We start from the raw sequence: 25,892 nt of genomic DNA, 5'->3' as shown, positions 1-25,892 counted from the left end.
TGGACGATCAAACGGAGTAGCTGCCGAGTGTGTCAATTAGTCCCGTAATCCACTCTCCCCCCCTCTAACCCTTCGTCCTGTCTCCGTGGAGAGTGCCTTAAATCTCCGGATCTCCTATTGTCATCTTACTTAGCCGCATTCTCCTCTCCCGCTCGCTCCCTCTCCCTCTCCTTCTCACCTTACTCCTCTCTCTTTTCGTACATTTGACTTTCCCGTCTCCTCCCGTCGGATCTCTCTCTCTCTCATCACTCCCGACTCGACTTCGGTAGATCGGGATTCCCTCGGCCAATTCATCAACATCGACTCCATCCCACCATCCCCCGACCTTCAGCTCCGACCCGACCGCCTTTGCCCCCCCAGCACCCTGCGTCACTGGCCAACTGATTTGGTGCATTAAGGCCACCATCTTCTTTGCTGCCCCTTGTCGTCGATTGGGCGGGAAAAACCGTGTGTGCAGGGCTGAACTCCAGAACCCCTGCTACCTTCCGTGTTCGCGACTTGGGTGATCAGCTCGATAATCGCTCCCTCGACACTTTACGGCAACCTACTCTTCTCATCCGCTTCCCATCAACAATATTCGCCAGATATCCATAATCATGGCCCAACAACAAAATGACGACAATGTGATGCGGCGGTACGTGCAGCCACCATGACTTCTTTCCTACAGCCCCGTCATGCCCCCATGCCCAATGCTAGCAGAGCAATCCCGAGCCTTCTGCAGTTATCGTGGCCTTGAGATCCTGCCATCAGCGATAAAATACCATTGCGAATGAGGGGAGATATTACTCTCTTACTCGTGACAGATTTGTTTGCATGTGATCTGAACGGAAGGCTAATCTACATTCACCCATATAGGAAACTGGTAATCATTGGCGACGGTGCATGTGGAAAAACCAGTCTGCTGAGCGTCTTCACCCTCGGTTACTTTCCCACTGTGAGTTCTACCGGCTTCCATTTATCTACCAAAACAAAAACTCGTTAGCTGACAGATCTCCTGATAGCACTATGTTAGTTGAATTGATCGCCCAGTCCGAAATCACCAATACCCTCTAACGTTTGATGTTTAGGTACCCACGGTATTTGAAAACTACGTGACCGATTGCCGAGTAGATGGCCGCTCGGTGCAATTGGCTCTATGGGATACAGCTGGACAAGAAGATTATGAGCGATTGCGGCCTCTGGCATACTCAAAAGCACACGTCCTCCTCATTGGATTCTCTGTAGACTCGCCAGATTCTCTAGAGAACGTCAAACATAAGGTTCGTCGCCAGGCCTCCAAACGTGCCGGTTTGTTGCAGCCACTAACTAAGCTCTGGCATAGTGGATTGAAGAAGCCAACGAGCGGTGTCCGGGCGTGCCAATCATTCTGGTCGGTCTGAAGAAAGATCTCCGCGAAGATCCACTTGCTATTGAAGAAATGCGCAAGAAGTCACTCAAGTTCGTGACGGCCAAAGAAGGCAACGACACGGGATCCCAGATCTGTGCTCGTAAATATCTCGAGTGCTCGTCCTTGACGGGCGAAGGTGTTGATGATGTTTTCGAAGCAGCCACCCGAGCCGCGCTGCTGACCTTCGACAAGCGGAAAAGCTCCTGCTGTGTGGTTCTATAACGACGTGACGACGGGAACGTGTCACATTGCGAATATGTTTTCCAACCCAGCGTTCGGTTGTCTCTCAACTTGAAGTTGTCCGGTGGTCATGCTTCAGTCCAAGCCATGAGCTTGTAGCACTCCATTGGGTACTTCGCTGTATCATGCATTATTGGCGTTTGGGTGGTTCTTGATTGTTCTGGTCTGGTTTTTTTTGGGCCGAGTGTGGCGTCAGCATTTTGTTCGCTGGCTGCTCCGGCCGTATCTATTCTCTCGGAGTACATTCTTCATGTCTTTCCTTCCCGTCATTCCTTTTTCCCGCATTCTCATGCACGTGCAACTCCGGATATCCATCTCTTGTCTCCATCCCCGAAGAGTATCGCACCGATCACTCCCTTTTTTTCTTTTTCCCCCTTCAGTCCCTGTAGTATCTCTGACTCTTTCTGTGCCTTTCTCAATGCACTGTGCTTATCACCCTGGGCTCTCGGGCTTCATAATCCAGTCTTACTCTCACTCTTGCCAAAATATGTCAATTCATCCTGGGTAGATCTTGAAATCAACTTAAATTTATCACGCAAATAACTTGAAGTAATATAAATGTGGCCGTCCAGAGATGCAGCTCAATGCTCTCGGTGCGGAAAAGAGAAATGCATATTATACACAGCGCCAAATGATACAAAACTGTTGCCGTAATAGATGCTACCCCATCAGCAATCATCAGCAATTGTCCAACAACAGCTCAGTCCTCCAGTCCTCTATTTCTTCTCGGGTCGCTTCCAATCATGGTTCCAACCTTCGGCCGGGGATAATCCGTCTGCATACGGCCGTATTCGATAGGGAACATATCAGTGAAGATGCCCTTCTTGTTCATCGATTTACGGAACAGTCTGCCTCCGTCGCCAGCAGAGGTACGCAACTCCTCACATGCAGACTGCATGGCCTGATATTGGCGCTCCAATTCGAGTTCTTGCTGGCGGCGTTGCTTGGCCTGGAACAGTTGCCAGGCACGGTGGATCGTCCAGTGACGCAGGTAACGATTGCGAGAGAAACGGAGAGGGCGGGGGGTGAGCGGGTGATAGAGGAAGTAGCGGATGAGAGCTAAGTGGGATTGTTAGACTTCATTGTGTTTTACAATGCCGGCTGATGAGGTTCTCGGGGCCCGAGACATGATGAATGTTTAGGGATAATTGAAGCCATTCATCCAACCCAAACAATGGTACAAACATACTGATTCGCTTGTCAACGGTGTTTCCACCCTTTCGCTTTGCCAGCGCACTTGTGGACGAGAATGGGGCCGATTGTTGCACGGCCGCAGCAATCGGGCTAGGTTGTGGTGAAGGTCGTCGCGCCAGGGTCTCGTGACACATCCGGCTGACCGTGGGGCGCACCGGATTCAGCGACATGGGGATGCGGAATACATTCGCGAGGGAGGCGAGAGCCGGTGATAGAGACCGCATTGTGGTGATGTATGGTGTATGTTGGTTGTAGGAGACGCGGGAGCTGGCAGTACGGGGAGGAATAATTGAATTCCCTGACGGCAGAATCCTGCCGCCTCTGGTTTAGCCGCGCGCTTATCCATAGAACCTTCCAAATGTCAAGGTCATGTTTCGATCGTCGTGATCAGCGATCGGCTTAGGGCTACAGATTTCTGACATGCGTATCTTATGGCTAAGGGAATCAAAATACTGGATTGGCTGCTGCTCAAATGGCTTCATAGCTATTTTTTTCGATATCTACTTCTGGAAACCCTTTGTAAAACATGCTGCGCTCCTTACCAAAAATACAGGAAGGTTCCATAATGGTCCCAGCGGCGATAGAATTCCATGTATCAAGGAATGGAGACAAGAGGGTCGATAATAATGTGCAAAGGTATCATGTTTTGTGAGAGGGGTTCGTGAAGGGCATCAAGTGTCTCGAAGACATGCGTGTAAGTGGCTTCCAACAGAAACCAAGCCAAATCACCTAATAACGCCAAAGAATGCAAACGATGAATTAAATGCAAGACTTGAAGAAACAAGCAAAGGATTCCGAGAAGTCTAACCAATTCTCCAGGTTCTACCGCTTCCCTGCGACGTGCTTCTTGGCCCGATCGTAATTCAGAACCTTGCGTCGTCGATGTGTCTGTGCTAACTTCCACCGGCAGTAAAGGACAAGTGCGTCTTTCAGCATGACAAAAACACAGCCTCCCACGACACTACGTCCCCAGCGAGTCTGTAGAAGCCCTGGGCGGCTGCGCTCCAGAATGGAGGAAGGGGTGGTCCATGACTTGGGCAAGACGTATTTCAGAAGACCACCCATCGATGCCGAAATAGCTGGGAATACAAGAGCACCAAGAACAACATCCGCGAGGCTGCTAGTTTCATGGATGATATCGTTTTGTCGTCGTCCGAGGCCGAGGTCCTGTCCATTCTGGCCTTGCACCTGTCCATCCTGGGCGGCTTCGTCAGCGCCATTTTGATTATCGGCGGCAGGAAGAGCTGGAGCTTCAAGCAGATCGTCGTCATTGCCCATTCCTACCTGCAATTCAAGATCAATTTCCATGAGTATTTGGCCGTTGGCGTTGTCGCCAAATCGACCCAGTCCCTCCGCCTGATCCTGTTGTTGGACTTCATCCATGGTCTCCTCTGCTGCGCGAGGCTGAACCTCTGCAATCCATTTCTTTTCCAGACCACCGAAAATACGATCGTAAAGCGCGCCGTAGAAGCTCTTCACGTATGGAAGGGCCGCGAAGGTCATAGCAGGGGTTGGAGGCCAAAGGTCGAAATCAGGCTCTTGACCCGGGTTGTGTGCTGCGAAGAAAAGAACAGGGATCGCCGGTAGAAGACCTTCAGCATAACGAGTGCGCGAGAAGATCAATACCAACGGAATGAGAGGTAGGCCAAGGTTCATTCCAGGGTTCCAGGGGCCGTCCACACTGTTCTCCAGGAGAGTTTTAGCTTCCTCGGAGCCGAAGACTAGATACATCGAATATGCTCCATGTGCGCAGCAACCGGCCCACACAGTGCCAGCGACAGTAAAGACCATGCCTGGAAGTACCAGACGCCCCGCCACCCGCTCAACCAGACTCAGAACGTCGACAATATAACTGCGCGGTCGTGTGACAATAATGTCTGTCTTGCACTGGGGGCAAACCATCTTAGCTCCGTTCCCATTTCGCCGCCGAGAACGAGGGTTCTCCATGTCGGCGAGCCAGTCGAGCAGACATGCTTCATGTGCTGTAAGGGCACATGGGCAGGGCGATCTCCATTCTGTATTCAAAGGCGAATCTTCTGTCTCATCGGTGTAGCAGATCCAACATTTTCGGGGTTCCTCTTGATTGGAGTCCACGGGGTTTGATCGACCGGCACCTTTGTCCGTCACATCCGTCCCGAGTTCTGAAGATGAGGTGTCTTTGTTGAGAAATACGGTATCTGAATTGTCCGTCTGTTGGGACTGAGTATCTGTGTAATCAAAGGTGTAATCTGAATCGGTGTTGGTTGTCGTGGTGCCTTCGGACGCCCTCGTCCTCCCAGCGGCGGAGAATCCGGGGAGGGAGGCCATAGTGGAGAAGGATAAGCGATGCGACTGAGAGATATGAGAAGGATATTGTGAGAGGGATATGGGAGATGAGATGAGTTGAAAATGTCACACTCAGAAGAAAATCCGATTCAGCATCTTCCAAGTACCTCCATCAAAGAGAAGCGGAAGGGACATAGTGACTGGAAGAAGGCAGCTCCGCTGCAATCGGCTGTCGCCCGCGGTCGTTACGGGATCACGTGCTGATCACGTCACGGGCACCCCAAGTCGGTCGGCTGGACCTTCGCATGGTACCTATTGTTACCCATCGGTATATACGCAGCAACTAAGGATATTCGCGACTTTTTCTTCATTTAAAAATTCTACGATTAACAAGCACTGTGACAGCTACCATCTCCAAATATTGCCTGAATCCTCCTTTGTGCTGTTCGCTCAGCCCAGGTGTGGGAGGCTCTCAACAACATTTCCTGGATCGGCCTAGTGGATCCCTTGGCAATGGCCATATCGGCTGTTTTTGTTGACCCCCTCCGCTATGATATACTCTTTCGGGGGTGAAGAAACTACTATCTAAAGATCTGGGCTCCTAAAATGGTGTCTCCGTTTTCAATAGCCCCCGTTCTCGTATATGAATACATATTTTGAAGGCATATTTACGGCGGTTTCAGCACGACGTATCACGGAACGTAAACCTTTCTTTCCTTTACCTGAAAATCAGGACTCTTCCTCGTCAAATGATCTTAAACTGTTCGGGTTCTAATAGTAGGCTCTGCATATACTGTCGAAATGCACCCTCTAAAACCGCCCGGGTGTGGGGTGGCTCGAACACCCAGCGCTGGAGTGTCAGCAGTTAGGCGTAATTCTCCTTCTTTTATAAGTCACCTTCAGAAAGTGTAGCAGTATCTATATTTTCATTGGGTTTTATAATCCCTCGACAGGAATTGAATGACAATAGATATCGGGAGTTTACTGGACATTGAAGTTTCTTATTTGTATAGGAGCATCCTTCCAAGGTTTGAAACAAATATAACGGAATAGTAGTAGATATCATACAATTATGGATGAATGTAGAATTGTCGGTTACCTATGAGTAGAGCATGGAGTTATTCATTTTATATACGAGTATATTTCTATTACTTGAAAGTGATAGATCTGTAAATCAATTACTCTAAATAAACACCGGCCGCGTTCAAGGCGAGTTCCACCCGTCGATTGTTGGGGCTCAAGATGACATCACACCTGGGCAGGCGATAAGAAGCTCCTCTCACTGGGCATTCATGGATTACCAGGATCCCCGCCCCCAGAAACCGGCTACTTCTGGGAATGACGCTAAGAATGATCTTCGTAACGTAAGTATATCTTCGGGTCGCTTCCTAGGAGGCCGTAGTCTGCTCTTCTCATCAATCCACATTTGATAATACTACTACTACCTCCCACTATGACAACTCTGACACGACTCCACGCGAGACTCCATTCCTCGGCCTCATTTATCCCTCTGGGTCGACCTACCTTCAACTCGTACGGCCGACGTGCCTATTCCAGTGGCAAGAACAAGACTCAACAGACTACGCAATCGAAACATGATGCCTCAACCAACTACCCGATCCCTTCCAATAATGCGCGACCAACGCTTCGGGATGGCCGACAGTCGCCTATTGCCGACCATGAAGGTCATCTTCGCGAGGACCTGCCCGAGGATGTGAAGAAGCACAATAAGGAAATGGACCAACGCTACGATAAGCCCTACAATCACATTGCGGACGAGGGAAATGTCGAAAAAGGATGGAAGAAATAGCCACTCTAAGGTTCGGATGGACCGATTGGGCTACTCAATGTTAACAACTCAACTTGGAATATCCATGGGTGTTGTACGCTGTACTGTACTTGTACTTCATGAGCGTTTGTGACATGTATTTTTAGTTTATGATCAGGGCAACAATAGAATATTATAACACAGCGGGAGGAATCATATACTCTATCTCCAGTAGAGAGGATCTTACCCAAACTTCGCAAAAACACAAGGCCTGGAGGCAAAAAATGACAAGAGTGGGATTCGAACCCACGCCCCTTTCGAGACACGGAAATCTATAAAGATCTCTGAGGATCAGGTGAAACCTGAACCGTGCGCCTTAGACCGCTCGGCCATCTTGCCAGTTGGATGAAACATTCCCAAATTATGCTTACATGAGCAAAAGGCAATATGAAACGGCTCAATTCAAGCCAAAGCAGCAAAACATCGGAGTGGGCACATACCAACCTTAGAAGATTGTCAATGACATTTTTTTGGGTCTACCATAAGCCCCAGACTCTAGGCACCATTCCATTAAAGCAACGTATTTCTCCACCAACTTGGCAAATTATTATTGAAGAACCATGCCTACTAGCCCTAAGGCTATTTAAGCCACCGTGAGCCTTAATCGAATATTTTTGTAATTGTTCTCACCCGGCAGTCATAACCCTCTAGCGATGAAATGGCATCCTCACCGTATTCAAATCATGCAATAAGACTCCACAAAAAACCGCCCTGCAGGGCTTCCAAACATTTCCATCCAGGATAATAAATTTATGCCAGTAGTATACCTCCGAGGATTGTTCCAATAAAATACGGGAGGCGGATACAGAAAGAATAAACGAGCTATTGGCCATCGGAAGCGATAGGTAAAACTTGAATGAAACATCATGGTGGATAATGGAGTTCCCCGACTTTTTGTTCCGGCAGATTTCTCCTGTCAAGTCACCTGGGCGATAATTTCTCTCGCCTTGCATGCAAAGCCAAAAATCCGCCCACAGTTTTCACTTCCTCGCATGTGCATACGTTCTGCAAATTCGAGTGCGACTCCAGGAATGTGCTCGTATAGCTTTGACAAATTCGATTTCATTGTCACACGAAGCCTACACAGCGACCTGCGCTTCAAGAGATTCGTTAAATTTATTGCCACCACAAATATCGTATCAACCGAAATTGAGGCTCTACGATCTCGTAAAGATTCACAGGCGTTAACGTTGGGAATAGCAAGGTACCTAAAATGCATACCGAAGTTCACAAAAGTAACTGCCCCGTGATTTGCAGGCCATTTCGGAGTTGCAGCTACGGGGGCCGTCTGAGCTGTCCAGTAACTACTTGGGAATGTAGTATGCCTCTGAAGGCCGTCTAAAATTAGTGAGTAGTGCCTGCAACCCTGGTTGGCTCACGGATGCAGGGCAACGGCATGATCGCCACGGGTCGGCATCGAATGCGCCCCAACGTCTCTTAACTTTCTAGCTTTATTTTGCTAGTGCCCGCTATCGCCTGCAGCATCCTAAGATTGAATACGAAGATCGTCCACTTGAATTCGTCTTGGTTTGGCATCTTTGATACAGGCCCTTTCTCTGCGAGCAATACGAGTGCCGAGGCCAAGCAATGCCATGGCTGACTTGCGCAAACCTTGGAAAGCTAGCTGAAGGGTCGACAGCTTCCCAAAATGTAATCTGAAATTCTCAAAAGGCCTGGAGAAGAAGTCCCCGTGGCCCACCAATTCAGAAACAGTAGACAAGGATCTAGAGCTGAAGAGAGCTGCTTCGTTCTCCCGTATGATCTACCGAGGACCAGGAACGAGATACCGCCATGCTGACGCCCACACATTCCTACCCCAAAGGAGGCTCGTATTTACCTCATTTCTGCGTCGCCAAGGCTTCCTGCAAGGGAATCGGCGTCAGATTTGACGGCCTGCCTTCTCCACGGATCCAGAGAAGGAAGATCGATAATGTAGTTGATGTAGATTTATACAGGAAGGGATACGAGGTAGTAGCCAACTGGCAATGCGAGGATAATCGATGGAGACTCGAAAAAGGACATCATACCGTGAACACGAGGTTCTATAGATAGAATCAAGATAAAGGGGCGATGAGGGTGGAAAGGAAATGTATAAAGATGGACTTGATTCCTTCGCAATTATCTCCATCATCAGCTCAATCAATAATCACCCCCAAGCATCCTTTCAACACAAACCAACAACATCTTTTCTTCTCTTTTCAAGAACAAGAACAAATCATAATCATGCAGTTTTCCAAGATCACCACTTCCGCCGTCCTCTTTGCTCTGTCCACCATGGCCATTGCTGCCCCAAGCCCCAACCCTCTCGAGGCTCGCATGAACGACCTCGAGGCCCGCACTGAGAAGCTTGCCGCTCGTGCTGGCTGGACTTGTGCCTTCGGTGGTGACAAGGCCTGCCAGGTCAAGGTATGTCACTGGGTACTAGATCAAGTCTTCCGATTATCAAGCGACTGACATGGAAAATAGTGCGTTGGCGAGGGCCGCGCTGGCGGATACTGCGCCGACAACAAGTGAGTATCTTTTCCTCAGTTTCCCTTCGCATGCGCGAGGCATGAACACGCAAACTGACTACAGTAATTCCATAGCGTCTGCACCTGCATCCAGTGAGAAATGATTCATCAATGGCGATGGGATTAAATGGATGTTTCTAGCCCTCATCCCAGGGATATAGAGAGAGAGAGAGAGAGAGAGAGAGTATGAGATAGGGAAGATGTCGACTAAGCTCCTTAAGTTCGATTGTTCCTAATGTTTGGTGGGGGTGTTTTTTAATTCTGTTAGCAGACTGATCTCATTTCATCTGCTGTATCTTTCGCTTAGTAGCTCGATCAATACAAAATGGCCATTTTGTTTACTCCATACCCTTGCTCTGTATGTGACGGAGTATGTATCCACTCTGAACTAAACTATTTCATTGGATCTCAAAGTATATTGTACCTAGATCCAATGGCATCCATTAGATTCAGTCCCCCTTTCGAGGAAGAATGGTTATCCCGATGCACTACCTTACTGTACTACTGTACATTAGGACTTGACTCGGCTAGTCAGTCCCAAGTATGCGCCGGGATGCAGGGTACCTGTCATCACGAAATTGCGTCATCACTTTAATCCGCGAGTCTCACCGCCAAATATAATACAGCAATGATTGGGTAGATAGCGCCCCACCAGCCACACCCGACAGCCAGTTGGAATGCTGTCGTCGTCATCGTGAAATCATCTTAGCACCTCAACTGGAGACACGCACGCGAGTGTTTTCATCTGTCTACTTGCTACTATAGGAAGGGGAAAAAAATCCAAACAGCACGAGAAGAGACAGAAATAGTGAGAAGAAAATAAAGAGATAGAGAAAGCTAGAGGAGAGTATGACAGTCTAAATCTTCAGAAACAGCTGAAAACCGTGCCCTCGCCGAGGGTGCAGAGCGGCGATGACGAGTGGCCAATTTTCCCGGATGAAGGGCTCCGCTCTTTCGGGACCCACACAATGCGAGGGTCGTTTTCTGCCCTGCGCTCGAGGGCGACCAGCTGGAGGGTTTATAGTTTTTTTTTTGGTCAATACAATAATAAAGGGTGTTGTATAGAACAAAGGAAAATACTCTCTTTTTATGTATTTCGACTCTTTTTAGATCGAATCTATTGTACATAGATACATAGTACGATATGATAATATTTTCACCTATGCTCCGTAGTAAATTATGGTACCATTTCCAGGATGCGCAACCCAATCCAAATCAGTCCAGTCCAGGGCCCATCCCCTCCCCCCCGAACTGAGAATTTTCCTTGATTCGAACCGCCTTCGGCACGCGTTACATCGATTACGATACCACACAGGGGGAAGGGAGGAAAAGAAGGAAATTACGGGTACGATACCCGGGACAGTCCATTGTCCGTGTTACTAAGGAACTGGTCGCGCCTGCCCCTAAATTTGCGTCATTCCCCCATTTCCCCCCCCCCATCTGGTCTCTCCTCTGACGTCTTCGCACCTTCCCGGGCCATCACAACTTTACAAGCCACGACACGCGTGGGAATAGGTGCTTCTTCGAGATGTCTGCTGCTGTCGCTGCTCCTGTGTCTACTATTTCTCATATGGATTCCAAAAAGAATTCCCAAGGTTAGTTTTTCTTGCTCAAATTTCTCTTTAACTCTTTTCTCTCCCTCTCTCTCTTTTTTATCCTTTTTTTTTCTCTTCGCGCGCACTCCGTTCTGCCCCTGCACTGAACACGCCTGCCCATACCCGTCATCACCGCCATGCCATTTTTGATAGATGGATATACTTCCGTATTATCATCGCAACCCTTGAATTTTCTCCTGAGGGAGAGTCTCAATGAAGTGTTGTGTGTGATGTATACTTAAGTTTTCCACCCCTTTTGGTTTGGTAATACGCCACTCTTCCCTTTCTGCCGTTGGGATGATCTCACATCTGGCGTCATCGATCATCGACCTTCCAAACAACCCTCTACCATGAACGCCCCATCTCATCCCCGTAATCACGATCACGGTACCTTTGCGCATATACTCGCTTCGATCGCGGATCGCATGAATCGCTGACTGACTTGATTTCCAACAGACTCGCGGGTCGCGTCTTCGGAATCCAAGGATCAGAAATCTGGAGGAGATCCTCAAACCTCACTGGCGCCGCCTCCACGCCCATCGGGTGCGACTGCCAGCGATACTCCCGACTACTTCAACTCCGTTCATAATCCATTCTCGCTCGAGCCCAATCCATTCGAGCAATCGTTCAGTGGTGGGAACTCCAACGATACTCCCGGCAAGTCGCTACTGCCGCCTGTCGCTTCACTCACCTCACCTGCCTTGCCTGGCGCCAACTCATCGGGCGGTTACAACTGGTCCAACTCCCTTCGCTCGGGTCCCCTCAGCCCGGCGATGCTCCCCGGACCGACCGGCGGTAATGACTACTTTGAGAACATCGGTAGAGGTTTCCCTACCCCGAACGAGTCCTCCCTGCGCACGGGACTGACCCCTGGAGGAGGAGGTTCGATGTTCCCCGCCCCGAGTCCTAACTCACAAGCTTTGCTCCAACAACTTCAGAACGGCGGGGCTACCCCGTCGACGATGGAATTTCACCGCACTGCCTTGACCGCCAAAAAGAACGCTGGTGGTCCGACATCGAACGCACCGGAACAAGACACCAAGCCTAACATGGATCCCAAGGCCGCACAGCCTTCAGGCGACCAGTTTACTCAGCATGATGCTGCCGATGCTGCCAACGGCCTTTTCATGTTGGCCAAAGGTGGCCAGGCGAACAACATGCCAATGAACCAGACTGCCTTGCAAAACGAGACCCGCGCGGCCGCCGCCCGGCGCGCATCGCAACATGCCAACGGCACTGGTGCTCGTGAGATGAGTGGTGATGGATCGGATCAAGAGCTTGCCAAGTCGGCTGGCAAGGGCAAGGGCAAGAAGAACGCCCCCAAGGCCGCCCCCGCCAACAATCGACGCAAGGCAGACGATGCTCCCAAGGGTGCGAACAAAAAGATGAAGATGGATTCGCCCTCTGATATGGAATCCGATGACGAGGATCCAAGTCTGCAAATGGACCCAAAGAAGATGACAGATGAAGAAAAGCGACGTAACTTCCTAGAGCGGAATCGGTAAGTCCTCTTTTTCTACACTCACAATGCCGAAATATCTTTTGTTCTAACATCCATTTTAGTGTCGCGGCCCTGAAGTGCCGTCAGCGCAAGAAGCAATGGTTGGCCAACCTCCAGGCCAAGGTTGAGCTCTTTACCACGGAAAACGATGCTCTGACCGCTACCGTCACTCAGCTCAGAGAGGAAATTGTCAACTTGAAAACCCTTCTGTTGGCTCACAAGGACTGCCCTGTCTCTCAAGCCCAAGGTCTTGGCCCGCTGATGATGAATGGCATGTCGGCTGGCTTCGATCCGCATGGCTATATGTCTCAAGGCATGGGCATGCCACCTGGTGCCCCGATCCCCACTCAGGGCATGCGTCGTTAAATCATATCGCATTTCCTGAATGCAAAGGCGTCAATATATTCCCCTTTGCTAAGATACGGCAGATGCTCCCCCATTTTTTGAGGCCATCTCCCCTCAACTTCTTGTTTTACGATATTTTCTCTATTCGGCTATAAATTGTCGAATCCTTTTGGCATGGACAGGTGTTTATGATCCACACGACTCAAAAATGGACGGGCAGGTTCCAATGGTCTGGAACGGATGGATTTCGTTTAGTCTTTGGAGGGCGCGTCAAATTCGGCGTCCGAGTTTCTTCTGGCTGCTTCAGTGTTCTCTGCTTTTCCCCATGGCTTGTGTTCCTTTTTTTCCCCCACAATTTCCCCAGCTGTATTTTCCTCTCGACCCTTTCACCTCTCCTCTTTCTAATTTTCTTCTCTGACACCAAGAGAACTTCCTTCTTTTTCACTTGTCTAATACTTGGTGTGCCGTGGGTGCATGTTCTTGTTTTCTTCTTCTTTCTTCCCCCTCTTTGATTCTCCAGGTTGCTTATGTTTGTGATACATGATTCTGGATGGCGTTCGGGATGGCTCTCTGGTTTATGTTTGCCCTAGTTCCCAAGGACGGAACGCTTGTGCAATGGAATTAAATATTGCTTGCGAAAGAATCTTCACTATCGTATTCAGGACGTGTAGAAGGTTGGTACCTGATTTGCTCTCATTAGTGTGGCATGGTGGTTAATCGATTCAGTCATGAATTGGGTGGGATTAATACGAATCGTACCTTGGCTCCAGGGCTGCCTTGGGCATAGTACGTACCTCAGGTACCATAGAAATGACTGCAGTGGCTGGGCACCTCTGCCCGACAGGCTGGGGTGGTCCAGGTACCGGGGCCTGTAGGACCTTAAAACTCGATAAGCTTGATAAGGGCGCGTCAAACGTCACAAACAACCTTAGCTGTCCGGCGCATGGAACTTTGTCTCGACATCACCTCCTGCAGCGACTCTGACGATTCCATTGGACCTGCTCACGGAGCAAATCTGGACGAGCGCAATTTTCTTCAGTTACCCGCTGCTTGACCGGCGTGTCGCGCGTCCCAATAACCACCCCGGCTCCGCCTACCGCAACACCCAGAGTGAAAAACAACGTCCACAATACTATCGCCCATTGGCGGGGGCGGTATCATGTCAACCACCACCAAACAATCCGCTCGTCCGCGCCGCATTGACGATGCCCTCTCCCAACTTGTCGACTCCCTGAGCCCCGCGCTTCCCCTTACCTCAGTGAACTACGACGACTACTCGGACGAGGAAGATGCCATCAACGCAGCCGAGTCCCACCGTCACAATACCCAGCTTGAGCGCGCCTGGCGTACGATCGATGCACACACAGCTGCCGGATCAGCTGATCCAGGTTCTCCCGCGGGCCCGGGTGGGCGCCGAGGTAGTCTGGCGGGCGTGGAGAGTGTCAACAACGCACCTGATTTGATCAAGCGTAAACTCCGACGCGAGAATCCCAGCCCAGACAAGGCGGTCCGCTTTTCGAATTTGTACTCACGTCTTCTGACGCAACCCGTCCTCTCGCAAAAATGGGGTATCTTATACCTTCTCTACAAGTTATCCGGGAATGACGAGCTGGCTGTCGGCGAGCGGAGTCGTAGTCCCCTGATGGACGACGGGAACCTGCAAAACATGCTTGGCCGGGAGGCGTCTCGTCCGCGACGAGGGACGAACTCGCGCGCTTTTGAGTCGGAGGATGAGGGTCCTGCTGTTAGCTCTTCTGCTTCGCAGAAGATCCCGCTCTCATCGAAGCCGGAGCGACCAGATTCTTTTGCAGAGCGAGAGTCCACAGAATACACCGCGCGTGTCTCAAGTGAACGGGCTCGCGAGGGAATAGCTAGTCGCGCTAGCAACTACGATACAGACCGGGAAGCCGATGATCGTCAAGGCGCGGCATCACCAACAATGACGCCTAGTTATCCGCGATCGAAAGAGTCGGTTGAGCATGGGCTCTTGCGAGACCTACCGTTCAACCTTCAGGGCCTATCGTCTTCCAACCTGCAATTTCAATCTTCCTCGGTCCTGAAGCTTCCGGCTACGTTGCCTTCTCCCATCATTTCTCTTCTACACTCCCTAGCGGAGCCTTGTCTTCTTTACAAAGAGTTGTCGGAGTTTTGCGATGGTGAGAATAAGGGATTGGTCCACCAAAGCTTGAAAGCGGCCATCTCCAAAGAATTGCACTCCTACCTTGGCTTGGTTGCAACGCTGGAGGCGGAAATTAGACAAGCCTTGGTCGCAATTGGAGATGGAACCCAGTCCCAGGGCGTGAGAAAGGGAGGCGTTACTTTGAAGCGGTGTATGGTATGGACGCGGGATGCAACCATGGCCCTTCGGCTGATGAGTCTGATTGTTGAGGAATCTCGTGGTGAGTGATCTCTCAAAGTTGATTATATGCACCTTGAATCGCGTACTAATCCCTCTCAAAGATAAAAAGGGTGGTCAGTTGATTTCCTTGATTCACGGATTTTCGACATCGCATGGAGACCCTTTCGTGGGTGCTTTTGCCGAGAAGCTCCTAGCCCATGTTACCCGTCCGTTCTACGATATGCTACAGCTATGGATCTACGATGGAGAACTTTCTGATCCGTACAAGGAATTTTTCGTCGACGAGCCAGAATTTCGGCCTAACAATGACCCGCGTGGCATCGCAACGAGCGTGTGGGAGCACAAGTACAAATTGGTCGATGGGCTCATTCCTTCAATTGTCACACGTGAATTTGCGGAAAAAGTCTTCCTCATTGGAAAGTCATTAAACTTCATCCGGACCGGGTGTGAGGATTCTGCGTGGGTAGAGGCGTATTCTAAAGAAGCTTCAAAGGAGCTGAAATACGGTGATACGGACACTTTGGAATCTTCGATTGACCAAGCATACAAAACAACCATGGCGCGACTGATTCATCTCATGGATGACAAGTTTAAGCTGTTCGATCACTTGCGAGCGCTAAAGAAATATCTGCTGTTAGGCCAAGGCGACTTCATCGCTCTGTTGATGGAGTCATTAGCCTCGAATTTAGACCGTCCTGCGAACTCACAATATCGACATACGCTCACTGCCCAACTGGAGCATGCTATTCGAGCTTCCAATGCCCAGTACGATTCTGCTGATGTGCTTCGCCGGTTGGATGCACGAATGCTTGAGCTCAGCCACGGTGAAATCGGCTGGGACTGCTTCACACTGGAATATAAGATCGATGCCCCGGTAGACGTGGTGATCACGCCCTGGGGGTCGAGGCAATACCTCAAAGTTTTCAACTTCTTGTGGCGCGTGAAACGGGTTGAGTTTGCCCTAGGTAGTACCTGGCGCAGATGTATGACCGGCGCAAGAGGAGTGCTAGGCAATGTGGAGGACATTCTCGGAGCAGACTGGAAGCGCGCACGATGTGTCATTGCAGAAATGATACATTTTGTCTGCCAGCTCCAATACTATATTCTCTTCGAAGTGATCGAGTCTAGCTGGGATCAACTGCAGAACGAGATGTCAAAGCCGGATTGCACTCTGGGCGACCTGATCGATGCACACAACAAATATCTCAACTCTATCACACATAAGGGCCTGCTAGGCTCTACTTCAACCCCACGATACGGCTCTTCAACCTCAACATCCGCGAAACAGCCAGAAGAGAGCTTCCTCTCCCAGCTCCATCAAATTCTGAAGATCATGCTTGCATACAAGGACGCCGTGGATGGCCTCTACTCCTTTTCTGTTGCTGAATTCACCCGCCGACAGGAACTCATGGCTAAAATCGAGACACGCACCGTGCAAGGCCGCTGGGGCGTCACAGACAGCGACATACGTCCACGTCGGGCGAACAGCCGCGGAGGTGCATCTATAGCATCCACCCCGGACATTCGGCCCGCAAGCGCCGGGGTCGACGGAATCGAAACACCTTATTCCCTCGACGGAGCTGATATGAACGACGATCAAATGCTTCCAACCTTACGCACCCGGCTTCGCGATCTCTCAGCCGACTTCAAATCGCGCCTCAATCTGCTACTTGGAGACCTTGCCTATCAACCTGATGTGGACATGCGCTTCCTGGGTGTGGTCATGAATTTCAATGATGTATATGAGCCCGTTCGTCCAAACCGTCGGAAGCCTACGACTACTTCTCGGGACAAGGAGAAGGAGAAGGAGCGGGAACGGGAACGCGCGAGGAGGAAAGCAGCGGGTACTGCTGCATCGGCAAACGCTGGGTCTGGGACGGAGTCTACTGCCCCGAAGGAGGCTCGTCGAGAGTAGGCGCTGCAAAGGGTCTGCTACATACCTGACGCATAACGTGAATCCTGTAGAGCAGTGCTAGGCTAGGAGTAGTTACTCTCAATAATGCGAGACGAATCCACGATTGTTTTGATTGAGAGTGTATGAAAATCAAAGCTCTCCCCATATATTTCACTGCTGTATTATACGTAATTGTAGTCAATTGTCATTGAAGAAGGGCATAATCCTTGATCAATATGTCTCATTTTGCATTGAACGGTTGCTTTCCATCAATAGGTTGGGATCCCATGGGATCCTAGGATGGTCTGGGGCGGGCACCCTGCTGATATACTCTAGCTTACCGGGACCGCCCCGGTGGATCCGGCAGAAAAAAGTCGACGCCGCCTCATCGCAACTTTTTGGATAGAGGTTAAACTTCAAATTGGCACACGAATTGGCAACCAATTAACACTCTGTCAATTCCTCCCTCGTTATAAGCCTGCGCATAGCGGTTGCAGCCGAAACTATGGCCAAAAGCGCGCCCGACGAGTCGCGGAAGGCGACATCAAAGCTCGACAATCACGACGTTACGAACGAGAATGCCAGCACAGAGAGGAAACACAAGTCAGAGTCTAAAGACAAAATGAAGCGCAAGTCATCCAGCGAAAACGGTGACGATGAAGCTTCGAAGAAGAAGCGCCGACACGACGAAACCGAGGCCGCCGACGAATCTTCGCAAAAGAAGAAGAAGACGAAGAAGCGTGTTTCCTTCGGACCGGGCACAAAGACAAAAGACGCCGAGGACTCGAGTGATAGCGATAATGATGCCGGCGACGAGGCCGAGGTTGACAACAACACCGCCGAGGCCCCGGAGGAGAAAGAGCATGAGAAAGCCCTTGAGGATATGAAGAAGCGCAAACGCGAGAAGAAGAAAGAGAGGAAGAGCGGAGCCGCCACCACCACCACCACACAGGTCCACGAGACGCCTATCCTCTCCTACCTGAACTGGTATCATCGGGACCGGGCTTCCTGGAAATTCCAAAAGAACCGCGAATCGAATATCTTCAAGCATCTCTACTCATTGGAGCATGTACCCGCCGCCTACAACGTTGCCCTCCTGGTCTACTTGCAGGGGTTGAAGGGCGAGGCGTCGAAGATGCGTTTAAGTCAAGGAGCAGCGGAAGTCATGTCTGTTGATAAAGAGGTTGAGGCGGATGAAGAGTACCATCAGGCCGTGGATGGCTTCAGGGAATATTTGACTGCGGGCAGCGAGGATATTGGTGCTTCCGATTCCGTGGAGCAATTTGAGGGCGAGATTCGCAAACGTCTTCAAAAGAGACAGCGTGCGGAGCTTGTCTTCTTCGCAGTCACGGGCAAGCTGTACATTGGCCAGAAGCCCATGCCGCCGCAAAAGCAAGAGCCCCCACAACCGAAGAAGCGCAAGAACAGAACTGTCGTTGTCGATATTTCGAGCAGCAGTGAGAGTGACGGTGATAGCGACAACGAAAAGTCGTCATCCAAGAAGAAGAAGGCAGCCAAGGCTAAGAAGGCGAATAACGGCGACGATTCTACAAGCAGCAGCGGAAGCGACTCTTCCAGCAGTGATAGTGACAACGCTCCCCCTCGCAAGAAGGCAGCAAAGGCCAAGCCTGCGCCTCCAACACCTGAACCCAAAAAGCCCGAGCCACCTGCCCCAAGCAAGAACAAGAAGAAGCAGAAGCGGAAGATGAGAACTGCTCAGATTGAGATCTCGAGCAGCGAGAGTGATAGCGATTAAGCCGTGTGGCTGTAGTTCTGGTTGGCGTCTTTTCTTTCTTTCAGAAATGCATATTTGCATCTATACCATGGCAGCATGACGATGTATCATATTTCGTGTCTATGAAAATTGAACTTGCAAATGATATCCTTGGTCCTATTTCCGTATGCTACAGTGCATCGCTTCCGTGAGCCGTTGAAAAAATAAGTCTGTTCGTCTCATTAGTACACGCCTGGGTAAATGTCTTTTCCTTTTTGCCATAATTAAATTCATAAACAAATGCAGTATTATTATTTCGCTGCTTGAACTATCTACTCAACATCGCTTAGGTGACTATATCCACCTGAGGGTTGCGGTGAAGGCGGTGAAAGCTCAAGCTGGAGAGCTTAAGGCACCGCTGGCGCGCGTCACTCGCAGCATCTCCAAACCTCACTCCCATCCAATCCCGCTCCTCTTTGCTTCTTCAATCCCGCCATTCCGACCATATTTCATAGCACACATAATAAACCGCCGTCATGTCCGGTATGAAGATCGAGCCACCTCCCCGCGTTGGCACGCACCAGCCCCCGATGACCTCAACCCCGACTAACATTCATCCTCTCCGCACCAGCTGGCTACGATAGACACATCACTATCTTCTCCGACCAAGGTCGATTGTACCAAGTCGGTATGTTTATCCTGTCCCTCCATAACACCGGATCCTTGTCCACATTGGGCTACCGACTACGTCCCTCGTCATGATGGCTGATCAACACTTCGAACCTCAGAATATGCTTTCAAGGCCATCACCTCTGCCAACATTACCTCCATCGGTGTCCGCGGAAAAGACTGTGCTGTTGTTCTCTCCCAAAAGAAAGTTGCTGTAAGCTTTACCTTTGGAACCTGAACCTCGCCCAAGCAGCAGACTGACCCGGTTTTCTCTTTCCCTTACTAGGACAAACTCATCGATCCGTCCTCCGTTTCACATGTCTTCAAGATCTCGCCCTCGGTGGGCTGCGTGATGACTGGCTCCATAGCAGATGCGCGGGCATCCGTTGACCGGGCCCGTGGTGAGGCAGCTGAGTTCCGCTACAAATTCGGATACGAGATGCCTTGCGATGTGCTTGCGAAGCGATTGGCGAATATCAACCAGGTCTACACACAACGAGTATGTCTCTTCCCAGCCCTCCACCCGTTATCTGTCATCTAGTCAGCCGCCCGTTCCACCCGCCGCCACACAAGTGGATGGGATGGGATGGTTTTTTCGAGTATCACCCCATTCTAACGATCGACAGGCCTACATGCGGCCACTTGGTGTGGCAACGACTCTCATCTCTGTCGATGACGAGAACGGTCCCCAGCTCTACAAGTGCGATCCGGCCGGCTACTACGTCGGATACAAGGCCACTGCCTCGGGACCCAAGCAGCAGGAGGCGCTGAACTACCTGGAGAAGAAGCTGAAGAACAAGGATGCGGCCGCCGGTAACTGGGAAGAAGTGGTGGAGCTGGGTATCACTGCCCTGAGCAATGTGCTGAGCGTTGACTTCAAGAAGCACGAGCTGGAGATTGGCATTGTGGGCGGTCCGCAGGTCGATGGCGAGAGTACCACGACAGAGTTCCGTGCTCTGACGGAGGAGGAGATTGACGAACGGCTGCAGGCCATAGCGGAGAAGGACTGAGCGTGCCAAGGTGACTTGCAGAAATAGGAGTGATAGACCGAATGGATCAGATTTGTCCTGCACCGTCTCCCTTGGGGAAGGTTTATCTTTCTTCCTCGGGCGTATATCGGGGCGTATACCCTGGCTTGTGTATGTACCTCAGATGATTATTTAGTCTCTTTTTTTTGAGTGCTCCATATTGTTGGAGAAATTATGATTATTTATTTATAAATTATTATGTAGTTCCATACTTTAGAGCGAGTAGAAGCAGAGGATCAACGAGTAGACAAGCTGTACACTGCAAGTCTTCGGTTTCGGCCGTGTTTCACACGCAAGAGGAACCACCCTTGGATAAGCTGGGACGGCCCGTCGTCAGCACCCTCAGCGGGGTCCCATTCCTATCGCCACTGCTCGATGCATCCAGATTTGAATAGGCTATAGCTTGAAATAGACAGAGCACTAAAGCAGCCAAAAAGATGTACGAGTAGCCATCAGGCAAGGAGGGCAAGTATCTATGTTCAATCGTGCGTCGCTTCAGCTGTATCCGGGGGCGCCACATGTGGCTCAGCAAACGTGGCTGGGCCCATTCACTTTGGATCTTTTTTTATTTTATACTTGTATGTACTTGTATTTTATTTACTTTTTTTGTCCGAGCTGAAAGCTAACGTCCAATAATGAATCCACCCTCCGTCTTAGCTTGAGATCCTTTTTTTCGGATTCCTTCGGCCATGCAAGCAGGGGCCACTGACTGACAGCTCTGACGTCCTCCCAAAGGCCGCTGACGAACCTCGACCTCGACCCGGTTGGTTCCCACTTTATGCAACTACAAACTTGCCCAGGCTTGACCTGTTCGCAATGTTTTGCCACACACTGAAGACACACACACACACACACACACTTCCTCCCGATCTCGCCTACTCGTATGCAGGTCCTACCGGGTGTGACAGGGGTCCCACGAGCCACCCAGTTCATCTGGTTTCCCCCCGCTGCTGTTCGCCCCCCCAGCGCTGGGCAGCTGCCAATCACCATTGTGAAGCCGTTTGTCTATCATTTCCCTCGCGCGATGGAGACAACGCTTCGACACCAAATCGGCCGCACAGGAACTTAATCGCACCAGGGCTCCACTCTACGTGGGCCATTTGTTGCTGCTGCTCGGACCCTCCGTTTCCTCTCAACCAAACCTGACCTGAGAACTGCCGCGCCAAAATAGTTGTCGTAGCCCTAGCCCCTCCCCCTCTGGCTGCATAACTACTAATTCTTCCGTACTTCTGTCGGTCCCTAGCCCACTTCTCCCTTCCTCCACCCCCAGGTGGATCAAAAGGACCCCCTACTCTGGAACAGGGAGTGGCCCTGCTGGACCCGTTAGCCGTTCCCCCGGGAGCTATCGTATGGCCCGGTCCATCTGTGTAGATTGCATTCCAGCTGTGCTTGACTCTCATCTTGCGCTTCTCGTTGACCATTGGTGCAGCCAGCCATGTTTTCCGATGATCCTCCTGACGTCCTGCCTGCCCCCGCTGTCGGGCTGATTTTCTGGTCTTCTACTAGTACCTCTTCCTTTTTTGAATATATTTTTTCCTAGCGCCGAATTTTTTTAATTGATTTTTATTTTCTTTTCTTTTATTTTTCGCCGTCTTGCTTTTTCTGAATACCCGCCAGGTATGGGGTAATTGACAACAGCTGTCCAAGCTTATAAAGACTCCCCTCTGTCTCTCCCCGGACTGTTACTACATCATCATACGCATTCTGATGTTAATTCAAGGGAATACCACCCTTTCTCTTTCCTTGGTCTTTCATTGATGTCTTTTCGTCCCTTCTTCTCTCGCCAATTCTAGGCTCCTATCTCGTTTCCTTTCTTTTTAATACCCGCCCAACACTTTTTTATCTTCCTCGATGGCAGACGGAAGTAGGCAATTGATCATCCCAAAAATGCCCAGTTTCCAATTGCTAACAGGTGGACTCAAAATTTAGTGAACCAGGCCCGCGCAGTGCGAGTGGCCGAGCTTATCAACGATTACCGAACTCTTTTGCTACATATTTCCCAACAGCAAGTCGATGTCTCACCCGAGGACCAGTACGAGGAGGGCTATACGGTTCTCCGGGAATGCCACACTTCGGCTCAACGATTGCTGTCCGCCAATTACCAACCATGCCCCATGACCGGTCAAGGCAGTGCGGAAACCGAAAAGGCCGAGCTCCAAAGGTATCTTCTTGAATCCGAAAAGAGCTGTCTCTAAAGCAACAAGTTGCAGGTCTTTGTGAAATATTGAAATATGGATCTAATACTTTCTACTTAACAGGGTCATTATTGATAGCAGTGCCCGCCGCTTCCAAGCACACAAAATCTACCTCCGTGCCGCTGCCTCACGACGATGGGCTATGACTCGAACGGCCACTCTACGCGGCCAACGGCCCACTGGGGCGCATGCAGCAGCTTTGAAAAGTGCGCACTCAGTGCTGCAACAAGAACTGGCCCGCGTGACAGACCAACATGTTGTCGCCGACCTTCGAGCTGCTGACCTGCGGGCAGGTCACTGGCTTGATGATGACCCCTCCTTGGACTCCATACGACGTTGGATCCAAGGACGGTAATGAAAACAATGATTATGAATCAACCCTTTAATCATGATTCATGCTTCACGCCCTTCCCAATTGACGCCGGAAGAAAGAGATATGACCTTTTCCTTTCACCTAATCAGCCGAGGCTTTCGTCATTTTAAGACCTTCCTACCGTTGGTGTGTACGAGATTTGGTGTTTGTTTTTTTCTTTCGTTTCTCTTCAATTTTTCCTCTTTTGTTTCTAATACTCGGTGGAGGCCCATGTGGAATTGGTATGCGGGGGCCTCCTCGCTCGGCGGGTACAGCGCGGGTCGCGATTCTGACCGATTGCGAGAGAAAGAAAACGAGAAAAAAAAAAAGCAAGTCTGGATTTTTGTTGGGCATTGCGACGATATCCCTCTTGTTTTATTTTTGGGTTCTTGTTTAATGCATTCTTTTTTCTCTCTTTTTCACTCTCCTTCCATATTTCATCTGTTCTTTGAAATATTCTAGCATTTTCAGAGCGCGTGGGTAGAGTGACTAGAGACACTTGCATCATTATCCCCCTGGCGGGGCAGTTTTTTGACACTTTAGGTACACGAGTCGTGAATCATTATATTACTATCATCTGTTCCAAATTTGGACTTTCCTCTCATCCCTACTCCTCACTTTGCTATAGAAATTGGATCCGTCGGTCGACCCGGAACAATAATACTTACCGGCCCTAAACATCTCCACCGATTATCCTGTGGCATCGAGTGGTACGCGTTTACGAAGCATTTACTCATCAATAAAACAGAAACCCGGCTCAGACAACCGCAAAACGGTTGAAAAAAGGGGGTCTAAGGGAGATCCACTCGACCATCAACCCTGTCGGCGGTATACCATTGGACACGACGTACAGCCGGGGAACCAGACACCTGGGTCTCGAGGCAGAGATGCCAGCTGAAAAAAGCAAGAAAGAGGACCAGGGACCACACCAGTGCACCGGTGCATTCGACACGGCACTTTTTGTACACTACTGCAGGCTCCACACGAGCCAGAAGTACGTATTTAGCCAGTCATGGCCAGAAAGGATGGTGTATGCACGATAGAACTTCTAGAGCGAAAAAGCGGAGCTGTGGCTTTAGGCGGGATGCCATTAACCATGGATCTAGAGGGACGGATATGTATATCAAACGTTTGACCCTAGCGTAATTTTCACCCCCTCTTCTTGATCGTCATGTGTTAGAAAACGGGGACCTACAAGTATGATGAACGAAAGACGGGTCGGATCTAGTGTGGATCTGAGGCTAAGGCGTTAGTCTGCCGAGCGCGGTGCCAATCGGTGTCGAGATCGGGCGCCTGTCGGCTCAAGTTCAGCTGGTGCTGGTCTGACCCGTTCATCCCCTGATTTTCGAGGACGAAAATTTTGAGTCTGGAAATTAACTAGTATTATTTCTCGCTTCAACTCCGGTCCCATTCAACCTTATTACTTCTGGACGGTGGATCTACCTCGGGTTGATTCCAAGCCCGTGTCTCGGGGTTCAGCTACTGCCTCAGGTAGCGATTTATTTTTTTCGCGATCGGCATCAAGTAACTGCACCCTTCTAGAAATTGTTTTGGGTGGGGACCTTCTTTTGTTGTTTGCGTAGTTTGATTTCTTCCGTTTCCTACTTCAGGGCTGTAAAGCCTGCCATGTGTCAAGTCTCGTCGTGTGGCTGCCCCAACGATATACTCGGCTTCTTTTTGCGTCCCTCTCGTCCAGCTCCGCAAGCCACAGTTCACTCCACTGGGGGTGGCGAAATGGTACTTTTGAAACGTCAATTGTAATTCTACTCTTCGGTCCAGAGTTATCACTGATTAGCATCCTAGTGATCTAATGATCGACTGGTATTTCAATATTTGCTCGGTTGGCTGGTCGGTGATAGCCGACAAACTGAAAATTATTTGGTCAATATTTCAACATATTCTTATGTTGGGAAACACCATTGAATTTGGAAGGACGATCGCGACAATAAATCTATTATTAATCAGCGCCACAGAGTTTTCAGGTCATTCTCAATCAGTTCTCTAATAATTATAGTCGTCGGTAAACGAGAGAACCCGACCGGACAAAAATAACATCTACCTTTTTGATCATAATTCTCCGGGACTGAAGGGTGGGTTCGGTATCCCAAGGTCGTGATCGAAAAAAGACATAAACTCTAGAGGAATGTCACTTGCCCAAAGGAAATGGTATTCTCATCACTTACGAGATCTGCAAACCATGCCATCCATCTTCTGAGCCTTGGACAGACATGTATATCAATGTTTCTGTTCCAATAGTATAGTATAGTTACATTGGTCAAAATTTGATCTTCTCAGCATCAGTATTTGGAGATAATCCCAAATCCTCGTCCATTTTTCTAATATCCCATCTGATATTCTGTAAGACTAGCTGCCTCGAGGCGCATGTCCATTCCCTTGAAGGATAAGCCCGGTGTTTTTGTTCCGGCATAAAATGCATGGGTTCTCATGACTATCTTTCTACTCCACATTCCATGTAAGAGCTTAAGAGGAGGAATGATAACCGCATTCCACAGAAAACCCGACCCAACATTCCAGCAGTCACAAGTCAGAAGATATTCAAAAATGTCCTCTCAAGGAGAAATATAGTATTGCAACAGTCAATTTGGGAAAGAGAAAGATCATCAACTCGTGCGGATCTTGAAGGGTTTGACCACTGCATGACTAGTATCTCAAGTCGCACCGGGACCCTGCGCAGGTGGAAGTGTCACGCAGTATTGGTCCATGAGTTTGTATGATGGCACATATAAGAGACCTTTCTCGAATATAATATATATATATATATTATGGAGATTCTGAATTTTGAATATCTACGAGTA

The 25,892-nt window shown here is 49.8% G+C and overlaps 10 protein-coding genes across 10 annotated transcripts; 8 read left to right on the top strand and 2 right to left on the bottom strand.

Annotated features, from left to right (window-relative positions):
* Positions 1-596: 596 nt before the first annotated feature.
* rho2 (uncharacterized protein) lies at positions 597-1,609 on the top strand (the record flags this gene model as incomplete). The annotated part of the gene is made up of 5 exons (XM_056633544.1): positions 597-634; positions 856-934; positions 1,002-1,007; positions 1,068-1,259; positions 1,322-1,609. The coding sequence occupies 5 exons, from the start codon at positions 597-599 to the stop codon at positions 1,607-1,609; spliced, it is 603 nt and encodes a 200-aa protein (XP_056484164.1).
* A 718-nt stretch (positions 1,610-2,327) lies between these two features.
* On the bottom strand, positions 2,328-3,045 carry N7509_008906 (mitochondrial 54S ribosomal protein mL40; the record flags this gene model as incomplete). The annotated part of the gene is made up of 2 exons (XM_056633543.1): positions 2,328-2,686; positions 2,817-3,045. The coding sequence occupies 2 exons, from the start codon at positions 3,043-3,045 to the stop codon at positions 2,328-2,330; spliced, it is 588 nt and encodes a 195-aa protein (XP_056484163.1).
* Positions 3,046-3,643: 598 nt separating this feature from the next.
* Positions 3,644-5,128, bottom strand: N7509_008905 (RING finger domain protein; the record flags this gene model as incomplete). The annotated part of the gene is made up of 1 exon (XM_056633542.1): positions 3,644-5,128. The coding sequence occupies one exon, from the start codon at positions 5,126-5,128 to the stop codon at positions 3,644-3,646; it is 1,485 nt and encodes a 494-aa protein (XP_056484162.1).
* Positions 5,129-6,539: 1,411 nt separating this feature from the next.
* N7509_008904 (uncharacterized protein) lies at positions 6,540-6,896 on the top strand (the record flags this gene model as incomplete). Its single annotated transcript, XM_056633541.1, has 1 exon — positions 6,540-6,896. The coding sequence occupies one exon, from the start codon at positions 6,540-6,542 to the stop codon at positions 6,894-6,896; it is 357 nt and encodes a 118-aa protein (XP_056484161.1).
* A 2,241-nt stretch (positions 6,897-9,137) lies between these two features.
* On the top strand, positions 9,138-9,521 carry N7509_008903 (uncharacterized protein; the record flags this gene model as incomplete). Its single annotated transcript, XM_056633540.1, has 3 exons — positions 9,138-9,320; positions 9,381-9,424; positions 9,500-9,521. The coding sequence occupies 3 exons, from the start codon at positions 9,138-9,140 to the stop codon at positions 9,519-9,521; spliced, it is 249 nt and encodes an 82-aa protein (XP_056484160.1).
* A 1,848-nt stretch (positions 9,522-11,369) lies between these two features.
* Positions 11,370-12,886, top strand: atfA (bZIP transcription factor atfA; the record flags this gene model as incomplete). Its single annotated transcript, XM_056633539.1, has 3 exons — positions 11,370-11,406; positions 11,476-12,520; positions 12,583-12,886. 3 exons carry the CDS (start codon positions 11,370-11,372, stop codon positions 12,884-12,886), a joined length of 1,386 nt encoding a protein of 461 aa, XP_056484159.1.
* A 1,138-nt stretch (positions 12,887-14,024) lies between these two features.
* Positions 14,025-17,139, top strand: N7509_008901 (tubulin gamma complex associated family protein; the record flags this gene model as incomplete). Its single annotated transcript, XM_056633538.1, has 2 exons — positions 14,025-15,264; positions 15,326-17,139. The coding sequence occupies 2 exons, from the start codon at positions 14,025-14,027 to the stop codon at positions 17,137-17,139; spliced, it is 3,054 nt and encodes a 1,017-aa protein (XP_056484158.1).
* A 484-nt stretch (positions 17,140-17,623) lies between these two features.
* On the top strand, positions 17,624-18,874 carry N7509_008900 (WKF domain-containing protein; the record flags this gene model as incomplete). The annotated part of the gene is made up of 1 exon (XM_056633537.1): positions 17,624-18,874. One exon carries the CDS (start codon positions 17,624-17,626, stop codon positions 18,872-18,874), a length of 1,251 nt encoding a protein of 416 aa, XP_056484157.1.
* Positions 18,875-19,368: 494 nt separating this feature from the next.
* Positions 19,369-20,511, top strand: prs2 (proteasome core particle subunit alpha 1; the record flags this gene model as incomplete). The annotated part of the gene is made up of 5 exons (XM_056633536.1): positions 19,369-19,375; positions 19,464-19,520; positions 19,621-19,715; positions 19,788-20,000; positions 20,128-20,511. 5 exons carry the CDS (start codon positions 19,369-19,371, stop codon positions 20,509-20,511), a joined length of 756 nt encoding a protein of 251 aa, XP_056484156.1.
* A 1,869-nt stretch (positions 20,512-22,380) lies between these two features.
* On the top strand, positions 22,381-23,079 carry N7509_008898 (uncharacterized protein; the record flags this gene model as incomplete). Its single annotated transcript, XM_056633535.1, has 3 exons — positions 22,381-22,393; positions 22,459-22,690; positions 22,788-23,079. 3 exons carry the CDS (start codon positions 22,381-22,383, stop codon positions 23,077-23,079), a joined length of 537 nt encoding a protein of 178 aa, XP_056484155.1.
* Positions 23,080-25,892: the final 2,813 nt, after the last annotated feature.

This window comes from Penicillium cosmopolitanum, assembly GCF_028827165.1.
Source record: "Penicillium cosmopolitanum strain IBT 29677 chromosome Unknown utg000009l:1.0-9042332.0:1.0-9050551.0, whole genome shotgun sequence".
Lineage (NCBI taxonomy): Eukaryota > Fungi > Ascomycota > Eurotiomycetes > Eurotiales > Aspergillaceae > Penicillium > Penicillium cosmopolitanum.
This window is presented reverse-complemented; position numbering and strand designations above follow the sequence as displayed.